General features: G+C 40.1%; 1 protein-coding gene across 1 annotated transcript in view; it reads right to left on the bottom strand.

Annotated features, from left to right (window-relative positions):
* Window positions 1-2,255: 2,255 nt before the first annotated feature.
* The window catches only part of grb2b (growth factor receptor-bound protein 2b), a 32,576-nt gene continuing 21,254 nt past the window's right edge, over window positions 2,256-13,577 (bottom strand). Inside the window, exons 3-6 of the mRNA XM_085785006.1 lie at window positions 12,420-12,517; window positions 8,208-8,330; window positions 7,181-7,349; window positions 2,256-3,826 (exon numbers count right to left, since the gene is read on the bottom strand). Of these exons, the coding sequence (XP_085641132.1) occupies window positions 3,641-3,826; window positions 7,181-7,349; window positions 8,208-8,330; window positions 12,420-12,517 (576 nt within the window). The 3' untranslated portion in view covers window positions 2,256-3,640. The remainder of the gene's footprint in view (window positions 3,827-7,180; window positions 7,350-8,207; window positions 8,331-12,419; window positions 12,518-13,577) is intronic.

Raw genomic sequence — 13,577 nt, 5'->3', positions numbered from 1 at the left:
GATATTCACATTATTCAGAGTGAGGGATGAGTCATCGCAAGTTTCACGTCTGCAGGCTGATGATCGTACTGCACTGGCTGGTACTGTAGGTACATGGAAACTAGCGTCTGTCTAAGAAGGTGGCGCATGAATGAATCTGAGGTTAACACTCTTAAATCGAGGATAAGATTACAGCCTATGAAAATGCAACTATAATAATGATTAAAAAAAACAAACAAGCGTCACTGATGGAACACACCCAAAACCAGTGTCACCCTGAAAGAGCACCTGCAGATGTAGCTTCCGTTGAGTAGGCCTATTTATCACACCTCCTGCAGGAAGTGGGCCTTTTCTATAGAAACACTTTAAGTTTTATATTTAAAGCTGTAAAATATCACAGTTGTGTCAAGATTCTGTTTTGCAAAGAAATACATTTGGTGATCATGTGCTATTAAAAACTTTGGTAATATTTTACAATAAGAGTCCCTTAATTAACGTTAGTTAGTACATTATTAAGCATTAATTAACTGTTTACAGATATATTAACAATCATTATTATGTATTATTTAGGATTAGGAAACACATTAATTAATGGAGCCTGTTAATGTTTACTACTCAAAGTCAGTTAATAAATGATTAAGTAATAATAAAAGTTGAATAATGTAATTAGTTATCATTATGTATGCATTACTCAGCATTAATTAACACATTAGTTTATATATTAATGCTTAATAATGTAACGTTAATTAAGGGACCCTTATTGTAAAGTGTTACCAAAACTTTTTCTGGTTTTCTGGTTGACAGCCAGATGTGAAGGCTGATAGATCTCTCACATCTGTTTTTCAAGTAGTAGTACAATCTACAGTAGCCACCAGTTAGCTTAGCACAGAGCCAGGTAATAGGGGAACGCAGCTTGCCTGGTCCTGTCCAAAGATAACAAAATCCACATACCAACACTCCCGGGGGCTCACTAATCAACACATTCTACAGCATTGGGTTTAATCAATACCAAAACACAGACACAACAAAAACAAATTGGGATTTTAAGACGATTATGTGCTGGATGGGCTCCTCCGTGGGCGACGCCAAGATGAGGGGCCCCGCCATCCAGGTACATACTTTTACAGATGGCTTCAATCTCTTCATCTAAATGTCGACAAGAATGCAAACCTCAAACATACACAGACAGACAACACATTGGACATGAAGTCTTGTATAAAAAAACTGTGGCTCCAGCATTAGTGACGTCACATTGGTGGGTGATAAGTTAAGAAGTTCACTGGTGCTGCTGATGTTGCTGCTGCCGTTTTCTGTTTGTGGAGTTGGCGCAGGTTGGCACATGCAGAGCCTTGGAGACGGTGACTGTGGTGGAGCTCAGGCCTGTGGAGACTCAGCGTGAGTAACACTGAGGAGTTATTATGAGTCAGCTACCAACACAGATACATGAGATACAGTGTGTCGATAAAATACAAACCACAAGATTCTAATTTTTTAATAATTGCATTTTATTAATTGAAAACAAAAAACGAAAACAAAAAAAAAACGAAACAAAAACAAAAAAACAAAAATGCAAATAAAAAAAAAAGAGCAAAAACAAAAAACCGTATCATTAGGTAAGACAAGGCGAGAGACACTTAAATAAGAAGAGTTCCATGTTGGTGAGGACAAAGGTGAAGGCGGGTTGATGTAGGAGGAGGAGGAGGGACAGGGTGGTGGGGTGGGGAGAGGGAGAGGGCATTGCTGGATGGGACCGGTTGGATTATGTACACTGTTTCTCACTGCAGGACTGGCAAGCCCCAATGAAGGGAGGGGGCTCAAAGTAGCAGGTCGGAGACACTGAAACACCAGAGAGAAAGGCACTATCCAGAGAGAACAAGAAAACAGAAACCAATGACACAAACACGATAAACAAACACACACACTGGACCAGAAATTAAATGTTTGACCAAGAAAAAAGTGCTTGACCACACGCCACATTGGACAAAGAGAGAAAAAAAAAGAAAGAAAAAAAGGAAAAAAAAAAAAAAAAATCTTTTACATCGTTTAAGCTGATCTCTCAACTTTTAGCATAAAAGACAATCTCTCAGTTTTCTGGACTGTTAATCTGTGCCAGCTGCAGATCTGCACTGGTGATTACACAATGTGATTATCCAAACTCAGCCTCTTTGCTACGTGCAGGTATAACAAGGAGGAGAGCGTCTGCGTATGCATGCATGTAATGAATGTGTTTGAATATGCATGTTAACTACCTGTACATATCCTCATACACCACTCTCTTTTTAAGTAAATATCCGCAACATTACTTTTTCAGCATGTCTTTTTAAAATCCCTTGCATGGTTGTGTAGTTCAGTTCTCTGACCTTGCTTCCCTCATGTTAATGTCTATGGACTCAGTCAGCTACATTCATTGCCCAGGTAAAATGGCTGCAATAAATACATTGGCTTTAAAAAGGTGGCTGACCTTTATACAGGGCTTTGTAATACAACAGCTCTTGCAGCATTCATGGCTCTACTTGCTGGTCAACGTTAGCTTCCTGACAGGATTAGTTTCTTCTCAGGTTTCTCCTTATTTATTTTTTTACTCTCATCGCATTATAGACAAAAGAAACCTTTGCAAATGCTTACGACCCCTTAAATATCATGCTGTATTATCCGAGAGCCCTCAGATAGATTCGGAGAAAAAGAAAGAAGAACTTGACAATTCAGCACTAGAGCTACTAGGTCTTATTCAAACTCACAAAAGGATTGAACATAATTTACAAATGGAAAAAAAAACACAATTTGTGATGAGAGGTAAAACAGACAAAACACATACAAATATATAATATATATTCTTAAAAAATGGATTCTCTCTATAGTTGATTTATTTATACAGCCAATGGCTGATGTACACTGCTCAAGTGCCAATGAACTTAAACATGGAAACTTGCTTTACTGTAGATGGCATCATTTCTCTCCTCTCTTTTTTGTACTTTTTTTTTTAAAAACCATTTCTTCTTTTTTATGTTTTTAATTTTTTTTTCTTTTTTTCTTTAAAACAGAGTTAGGATTTATCGGTAGGCATTTCATTTAGAAGATTAAAACAACATGCCGCAAAAAAGAAGAAAGAAAAAACAAACAAACAGAAAACAAACAAAAGGCAGAATGTTAAGAAGTTTAGGAGAAGACAGAAGCAGCTGTGGGAGCGGTACGATCATTTGGTTAACTTCATGGTTGGTGCACTATGCTTTAGTTTCTCTGCATTTAGATTTCCCTCAAAGACAGTTCAATCCACACCGAGGCGCTCACTGGGGCGGTGAACGTTCTCGGCACAAGTAAAAGTTGATTTTTTTTTTTGTTTTTTGCTCAGCTGCCACCCACTCAGCGACGCCTACGACAGCACTACTCCTGCTTTATCTCTCTCTCTCTCTTTCAGTTGTTTGCGTTCTTCCTGTCTGCTCCTGTTATCGTGGAATGGCCAAAAGGGGTGGAGGAGGAGGAGGGGTTGGTTTTTTTTTTGGGGGGTGTGGGAGAAGGGCTGTGGGGTCGGAGGGGGGGCTGATGAAGAACGATGATAGATGACGACGATGATGATGGTGGTGGTTGTTGTGGTGGTGGTGGTGGTGATGGTTGCTGTGTTGTTGTGGTTGTTGTTGTTCTTGTTTACATGTTGTCTGACTGTTTACATGTTCCGATTGACAGGCGTGACATAGTTGCGGGGGAACATGCCCGTCTGGCCGTGGCAGCCTCCTTTCCACCAGTTGGGGTCAGAGTTGTCCAGGACTTGGATGAATTCGCCGCGTCGGAAGCCCAGCTCTCCTTCCTCCTGGGGGTCAAAGTCAAAGAGCGCCTGCACGTATGTGGGATGCTGCGGAACCAAAAAGAAAGGAAAGGAGGTTATAAGATGACAGGTTCATGATAACAACAGGTGATCTAACAAACAAATACTGAAACTAGGGATGCACATTTTGTACGTGTGTATTTAACGGCAAAAAATTTTTAAAAAATTGATCGACATAAGGAGCTAATATTAAAAAAAAAAAAAAAAAAAAAGGAGATAATAAAAAAACAATAGTATTAATCGGTCAAAGTTCTTGTCAATCATGTGCATCCCTAGCTGAAACTTTCACAACTGAATTCAGATAATGACGCTGGTTAAAGGCCCAGCATGTGCAGACAGTACTGTATTATTATTATTTTAATTATAAATCAGGTCTAGGCTCTATATTAATACTGTGAGTTTATCAAAGCCTCTGTTGACAGAAACAAATACAGCCTGTATTAGGAAACCAAGTCTTAAAAACGGCTGTCAGGATATCTCTCACTTGGTGATGTCACAAACAAACAGTTGCCACTTTCAGCCAAACAAGCCCCGCCCACCTCATCAAACTTTACAGGATATGGTTTCTCTTGAGTTTTGCACTGAATTCTGCAACATTTTTAAATCCACCGCTCAGAAAACGGTAAGCCAATCAGAATAGTCTCTCAGAGTCTCCTCTCCTCAGTCAGCCAATCAGAGGAGAAGCTCACCCCATCTACTGGATCTCCCGGGAGAAGCCTGAGAGAGGAGATGTAAAACCACTACTACAAAGACATCTTTTGGACACTTGAAATAAAAAAAAACACTGATAAATTCAAAATATAGGACCCTTAGGATGAGTTTATTCCATAATCACTTATTCAGTGGTTGATTTTCATATCACTAATTGTCCACTTCAGAGATGACGCTGATCCAACAAGGTCTGGAGGGAGGGGGCATGAGCCTTCTGGGAAAACAACACTATGGTTGATCATACTCAGCCTCTATGAATAAACAGCACCACTACATGACACAGTCAAACTACCTTTATAGTGTAGACATCATGTGGTGTTATCTTACAGATTTCTTCTTTCTGGCCCGTCCCACTATCTATCACGCATGTTAACTCTTTATCACCATCTCTGCTGTCTGTCAGCGTCTCTCTTTCCCTCTCACTGTTACACATGACGTCTTCTCATCTCTTTATTTTCCGAGTGGTTTTCGTCGCATTTCCTGTCTTGACCTGCAAGCTGCAACTTTGCTGCAACTGGAGTGATTTCAGAGCTACTTTCTCTCCTCCTACTACAGCTGCACACGTCCAGGAATCAAAGCACAACTGCAAACAAATCTGCACGGTTGTTGCAGAGACATCGGTGATGCGCGCTTTTTAATCAGTTACACAAGTAAGCCCAGCTCATACCTGCCTAGCTTAGAGTTTAATACTGGGGCATTCATTTAGATCTCCACACACGTGTCAGAGGTGTCAGCTTACTCAAAGATAGTAGAAATGTTAAGAAACAAGTGTTTATCATGTATTTGTCCACAGTGCCTGTAACACCTATAGGTGGAGTCAGTCGTATGAACAGAAAGTGAAAAAACAACTGTTCTCTACATTATGGTAAGGTAACACTATCTGATGTTTATCATATGTATATAAATGATAAGTAGGGGGACTTATGGGACTATTGTTTATCCTGGGTTGAATTGTATATGAGATGAATGCAAAAATGTTATGACTACAATTATCAACCTGTGGCTCAGTGTTCTATGAACTCAAACAATAACCTTGCGCATTTGCATCACAGTCATTGTTGATTTTGCTTCTGATGATGAATTACATTTTTATTAGTTTATTAGTCTGTTTAACACTAAGAGGAGCTACATGCTGAAGATGTATTTCTCTCACAGAAATATACATTTCAAACTAAGGAGGGCAAGCAGTGAAATTAAAACCAGAGAAGGGTGTTATTTATGGATGTCTAACTCCAACTTAAAGAAGTGATAACACACTGAGTGACACCCATCTGAACCAAGTGTTATTTGGAATCTAACGCGCGATACAAAATGTCTGAACTTGCGAATCATAACTGTTAAGTTAACTCTTAAGTGTAGCTTAAGGCCCCTCAGCATTTAGAGGCCAAAAACGGTAACATTCACACTTCAGTTTTAATTTTCTCATTTGACTTATTTCCTCTTTTGTTTTGTTTTTAAACCTCCACTATGAGAACCAGTGTAAATAGCTAGACTAAGTGAACTGAGAAAAGGAGTAGTTCTGCAGACAGTGATGCTACAGTAGGTTTCTGTGTGGTTTAAGCTGACAACCAACATATGCTCTTTCTGGATGTGCAGAGTTGACGACTTCACTCCCCCACAACTGACTTAGACTGGAGTGGGAGGATAACATCTAGCAGAGCATGTGTGGTTCTGATGAGTTAAACAAACGCTCACCTCCACACAGCTCACATACATTATACTTAAATGTGTATGAATGTATATTTGTGAACACAAAACTAATAAAGAGTAAAATTTAAAAAAAACAAACACAAATGAAATCTTGGTAATACTTTACTTGACACCTATCTCTATAACGCATTATAACCATACTTATAATGAGTTATAATGCAGTCATAGCACTGTATAACTATAGTTATAAACACTCATAAATGATCATAATGCTCTATAACAATAATCACAACACACTATAAAGTATTTTATCATGACTTATAAGGTCAGGTATTATAATACCCACAGGCCCACATCAATAATGCATTATAAATATAGTTATGTGTGTTATGTGTTATAGGGTTAGGGTAACCCTAACCCTGTGTTATAATTGGCTTATAGACGTGTTTAACTATCATTATAAACATAAATACCATAAGGCTTTTTAACAATAAGCATAACACATCATAGAGCATTTTATAATGGCTTATAAGGTCAAGTATTATAATAGAGTTATAATGCTCTACGATATATTATGTTTATTGTTATAAAGCCTTATGGTTATTTATGAGTGTCTATAATGATAGTTATACGTGTCTCTAAGCCAATTATAACACATTATAACTATATTTATATATTATTGATGTGGGCATTGTCAGAGAGTTACTAACAATCATAACGTATTATAATACCTGACCTTATAAGTCATGATAAAATGCTTTATAGTGTGTTATGATTATTTTTATAAAGCATTATGATCATTTATGAGTGTTTATAACTATAGTTATACAGTGCTATAACAGCATTATAACTCATTATAAATATGGTTATAATGCGTTATAGAGCTAGGCGTCAAGTAAAGTGTTACCGAAATCTTACAGAGAAAACAACATATTTCCATTTCTATTGTTTTTCTGCCACTGGTGTCATTTAAGTTTTCACCTCCAGAGTGTGTTCAGTGTTACGGGCGTCACTTCTTACCTGGTGGACCTGCTCTATGTCTCTCAGAAAGATTTGTTGATTGCGGGAGACTGAGGTGGAGCGGTGGTAGTCCACCAGCTCGTTGAGGGAGTTAAACTTCACCACCCATAGGAAATATTTTCCAGCGCCGTCGCGAAGAACCTTGAAGTGCTGGACGTCATTTCCAAACCTGCAGAGGGGGCACACAGGAGAAAACTAAGAGGGGATTTTCAATATCTTTTACAGCTCTGGAATGATCTGCTTCATCTGTGTAATGTTTTAAATCACTCCTTAAAACTCATTTTTATTGGGAAGCTTTTCCAGATTTTATTTGACTTTATTTAATTGTTTTGGTTGTCATTTTATTGGTTGTCACTTTGTTATGCAACAATTGTTTTCAAAAGGTGCTATATAAATAAAGTACATTATTATTATTATTATTATTATTATATGAGAGCTGCATGGAGAGTAGTGCACAGATTTCAATAACATGTAGTGGATCACGCACACGTGGATCTCAGTTATCAGACAGGTGTGTCTGTGATAGTCTGGTAACTGTTAGTCAAATGAATCAGTCATGCCACTAACAGAGTGACATTCAATACTAGCTGCCTAAGTGGAGCCAGGACGGTCCAGACAGTAATTAAGATCCGTATCTTAGCACCAACTTTACATGTAACCTGCTGTGAACTGATGAGTCTTTTGGGAAGGTCAGACTGGAGCCAGACAAATAAGAGGAAATGAGCTCTGTCTGCGTCAGCTTAAAAAAGTACTCACAAAGCTCATCCCCAGCAACACACAGTGCAAAAATGACCGTAACTGACAAACACTGGTCACCAGAGGGCAGCACTGAGACTTCACAGGAATAAGGAAGTGGCTGTGTTAATGACTCAGATATGCCAAGAATGGAAACTTGTGAACCTGATCAGTTGTGGAAACTGACGACTGATCTTTGTTAAATTATAGAAAACAGTGCGAGTGTGAATCATGGTTTTTAAATTTTTTTTTAATTTCCCACTGAGGGATGCACTGATGCGGTGCCACTTACTTGACAGAGAGGGAGAAGTCCCCTGGTGCACTCTCGCTCTCTCTGATGAGGAAGGCCCCGTCGTGCCTCTGTTTGTTTAGCATCTCCTCTGCTTTGGCGCGGGGGATCTTCCCGAAGAACCACCTGCAGGACGGACACAACGGGTTACAGGTGAGAGGTGAATAATCTGATCCAAACCCACAGTTTAGCTTTCTTCCTTCACTGACTGGATCTACACTACATGGTTTTGTTAACACTCTCATGTGGTGAATTTAATGAAGATGAGTCCGTGCCAGATGATTCAGTGTTGTCATGGCAGTGGCTTTGACTGCCAGCTTTCATGCAGACCCATTGTGGTCGGTGTGATGAGGGGAGCTGGGCCCGGCACGCAGTAAGAAATAGGCAAAGCGCAACACAGGTCACTGGCTAACACCCAGAAACAACCACAGACATTCTCACCTACAAGCGGTGTGAAAGTTTGCGGAGAGTGGAGGAAACCCAGAGAGCAGCGAGCGCAAACATCACACATCCTGCTGACTGAGGAGACTACAGTGGGGGACAGCGTCAAACCGCTGGTCCTCTGAACCTCCCAGAGGTGACAGCCAGAGGGGCCGGGCCGTACGCTGAACTAAACGTAGCTGTGACTTGACTCTGACTAGTCTCTGGGTCATAGAGAGCTCCTAAGTGCACACCAGGAAGTTCGGAAAAAGCCATAAAAGCATGGGAAAAAACCCTTTAAGCCGCCTTGACCATCCGCATACCAGGAAGAAGATGAGGTCATCATCTTGTAATAGTAGAAATAAGTTTGTTCTACAACTCTCCGTCTCCTATCATCTGTGTCCAATAATCTACTGTTGATAAACATTACCTTGAACACGACAATCAAACTTTAAATATTAAACATGTTTATAATCATCTTTTAGGAGGCATGTGGTTATTTTTAGTTGCATATATTCTACCAATTCCTCACAGTGAAAAAGTGCAGACAGAGGGAATATATGAGGGTGATAAAGACGGAGGAGGAAGCGACTGAAAGCGCTCCACGTGTGTAAATAATTAAAAAGTACAGTCAGCCAGAAGATGACATCTTGGCTCCTTTACATGTAGCCTAGGTGAAAATCAATAATGAAATGGCCAACTCTTAATCTGGTTTGTATCTGTGCTTGGCAGCGCGGCGAGCCTGCGCACTGACTCTCTTTCCCTGTTTGATAGAAATGATAGCAGAGCAATTAATGGAGCCAAGGAAATGACTGGCATTAATGTCACACACACCGAAACAGAGACAAACACACACACCTCTGTGTCTGCGGGCTGGATGCTCCAAGCTTTCACTCTGATGTGCCAGCCTTTACTTTGACTGTCACACACACACACCCAAGTATCAGCATCTAAAGCCCAGCTACTGTTGGAGCAGCTGAGGAGCAGATCAGTGCACAGACACACACACAGGACTTGGAGTAGGGCCAGGGTGTATTGTGCGTCGTTGTATAGCACGGCTGTGTGTGCGCGTCTGCTGGGTTGTGTGGGTGCCTGGCGCGTTCGGGTGGCACTTCATTGTCACCACAATGGGAGACAAACTCCTGCCACAGTGCAGCCCTATCGCCACTGTTGTACAGTTTTCTCTAAGCAACTTTACAGCACGCGTATCTTCAAAACAAACAAACACACACAAGGACATTTACACAGAAATTTGGAAACCATTTTTAACACAAATCAGGAATGGACAATCCGGACTGGAAACTAAAACTTGGTAATAAACTAATACTGTTTCTCAGTGCACTTGTTTGACTTGTTCTTTTAGTACCATTATATACTACATTCAAATGATATGCACATCAACTGTATGGTGACTGGGGGCGGTGCGTGGCGCATGTAGAGGCTACAGTCCTCAGCGCAGGCGTCCCCGGTTCGAATCCCGCGTCGGGCAGACCTTTCCTGCATGTCATTCCCCCTCTCTCTGCCTCCCCCTTTCCTGTCTATCTCACTATGCACTATCAAATAAAGGCAAAAACACAAAAAAATATACTAAAAAAAAAAAAAAAAAACTGTATGGTGACTGTATGTAGTTGGAGCTCACATTGTCATCAAAGGTCACAGGTCATTTTATTTTTGGTATAATTCAGCTATGTGTAGAGAATATGCCCCTCTCACATAGGGCTGTGTTGGTTTTAGTTATTTTGTGTATGAATGTATGTTTGTTAAAGGGATAGTTCAACATTTTGACAAATTGGCCCATTGCCACATTCCCTATAGTCATAGCAGTAGGTTTGTTACCTTTAATTTTCGGTGCAAGCTATTTGTAGAACGGCGGAGCAGAGCCGCGAGCTGCTCAGAGCTACGCTACGGAGGCTAATGGGATTTCTTGGTTTCCCTCTTCAAACTCATCAAATACACAATCCAACAACTCCAAAACGCTCTAGTGGACAAGTTGTGACCTGCACATTCACCACGCTATGAGATAATAACGGAACGTTATGAGACGGAGTTGTTTTCGAGCCAAATACAGAGACTGCTTGCCGAAAAACTGACAGGAACGCGCATCAGCCGTTTTGCGTGAATTTACCTCGAAAACAACTCTGTCTTGTAATGTTCCGACAATTAAAGGTAACAAACCTACTGCTATGACTATAGGGATTATGGCAATGGGCCAATTTGCCAAAATGTTGAACTATCCCTTTAACACAAAACTAATAAAGAGTCAAAAAAAAAAAAAAACCACAATAAACTATTTCGCTCAGGCTGAAATTCTTATATGTTGCAAAAAAACAAGCAAACAAAAAAAGCAGTTTAATTGAGGACTCGAAGAAAGCATCAACTCTGCTCCAGGACTAACAACATGAGACATTAAATTGTTCCTAACAACCACTTAACACTGAGATGAATCTGGCCTAAGTTGGCCTGCAGGCTATTTCACAATAAAAGCTGGCTTGTACATTGGAAAGCCTTTACTATTAAGAACAGATTGTAGAAGTGTTGAGTTTGCATTAACAGCTCTGCTCAACATTTTTTTCCCCCTCTGCTTTTCTAATCAGTCCACTAGACAAAACAATAATGCAGTTGAATGCATGAATGTAAACCCACTCATTGGAACAAGCTGTTGATTAGTTTTGATAACTGTTGTTTCACTGTTGCCCTGCCTCTTCCACATAAACCCCCCAACCCCCAAACATTTCAAAGCCACGCTGGTGGTGACCTAGTCGTCTGCTGGTGGAGAGATGGAGAGCAAGTACATGATGCAACTTTGCTTTGACAAAACCACAACCAAGCACAACAAGGGGAGTGGGACTGAGATGAGCGTGTACTGCAAGATGGGGGAAACACACACACAGTCTGTGACCTTATTTTGTGCTGAGAGAAAGTTTGATGAGTGCAGTCATGTTTACAATCTTTTTTTCTTCTATTTCTCTACCATGGACACAGTATTTGTGCCATAATTGTAACACTACCACGCTAGTTAAGTTCCAGGTCTCATGACGGCACCTTAACAGATCTCCTCTTGTTTTCTTATGTAGAAATGTCAGCTCTTGCACATGCACAGCCTGCTAAATGGCATGGCCTTTCCTGCCCTCTTTGATGTGGTTGAGATAAGGGGGAGGCAGGAAAATGAATCCTAAACCCCTGATGAGAAAACGATATTAAAGAAATGATCAAATCGAGAGTTGACATCTACCTCCAGTGCGACAGGCCTACACATACCTGCCTACACAGATCCCTCACAAGCGACAGGTGGCTAAGATAAATAACTGCTGCATTAGAAAACAAGGTGTTCAGTATTGACACACAAAAGCTGCGTCATCCTTGAGAAGTTTCAGTGTAATGATTATAAAAGCTGCATGAAGACCAATGCAACATCAGAGAAAGTCTACAAACACTTGAAGGCTGCAAGAAAAAACACAGCAGCGATAATACGGCTTATACAATAACTTTCCCCTTTGAAAAAAGAAAGATAGCTCTCCAGCAGTGATGCAATAAGGTCAATATTCAATTAAGCATAAGAGGCCTCAAGCACATTAATAAAGAGAGAGCTAATCTGGCACCGAGTACGGGTCCAGAGGTTATGTCCTCTAAGGATTTCACCAGGCGTTGTCTAAAGTGGTTTGATACACAAACACACGCGGGTCAGTGATTGTTGGTAGTTAGCCTATTCGACCTGAAAAACTTGCTGCTCGTGCGCCCAGATTATTTTTCAATAGGAAGAGAGAAAAGTCAGGAGCTGCAGTGTAGAATACTTACGGATGGGCTTTCATCTCTATGTAATTCTTGGGGATGAAGCCGTCTTTTCCATTTAGCTCTGCCTTGTACCAGTTCTGATCGCACTCCTCATTTAATACCTGTTGTTGACAAAGAGAAAAAAAAAAGAAAAAGATTAGTTGGTGCCACATAACAATGTCAACAATGGAAAACAGCCAGCGTCCTAAATTTAGCTTTATGGTAATTGATTTAATTTCCTGTGACTTGAGAAGGTGCATATCCTGTACGCCGGAGAACTGCTATGCAAATATTAGGCAACGTCAAAACCAACAGCAGAGGAGGAGAGGGGAAAACAATCAAACAAATATAACTCCAAACACACAAAAACAGACTCTGATTGGTTACAGACCAAATGTGTGTGTGTATGTGTGTGAATGGCCTGCACATTTAGCTGCAGAGACTCAGTTCGCCTCAGTGACCCAGAGACAGCTGTGAGGGCAGTCATGTCTGACAGGGCGCAGCCACGGTGCAGGTGCGTGGGGCTGCTGGTGCATCCATGTGTGTCCAAGACGATACATTATGAGCCACTTTGTCAAGAGTGTGAGTGGGCTTCTGGTGTGTTGTGCTGCGGGAATTCACCTTCATGCTACAAATGATTTACCACTGATAAAAAAAACTGAAAATGAGTGTTCTTCCATTCAGAGAAAAAAAAAATGTTAATGGCTCTCACAAGTGAATATCACATCACTTTGTGTGTCTGGGTTATTTGTACCCATTTAGAGCTTCATGGAATATACGTATACAGTATATATATATATATATATATATAAATAAAGGCACATAAAATAAAAGAAAGAAGAATGCCATTAATGTGGAAAATAGTTCATAATACTAAATAAATACCAAACTCTCTTAAAGGTCCAGTGTGTAATATTTTCAAGGTTCATTGTATTGGCTAAATCTGAATATACTACCAATGAATATATTTGTATAAGTGTATAATCGCTATAAAATAAAATCTGTTTGGTTTTCATAGCCTTATAATTCTTCTTTTATAAGGGTCTTGCTTAGAGAGTGTCGCCATCTTGCGCCGCCATGTTTGTATGGAATGGAAAATTCAGCCAACCAGAGAGCACGTTTCAAGAGTTTCACGTTCATAAATAAACATTAGAATTATTTAATAGATAAATAATAGATCGG

The sequence above is a fragment of the Trachurus japonicus genome, chromosome 8 (genome assembly GCF_045865225.1).
Source record: "Trachurus japonicus isolate A0001 chromosome 8, Traja_1.0".
Classification (NCBI taxonomy): Eukaryota; Metazoa; Chordata; class Actinopteri; order Carangiformes; family Carangidae; genus Trachurus; species Trachurus japonicus.
This window is presented reverse-complemented; position numbering and strand designations above follow the sequence as displayed.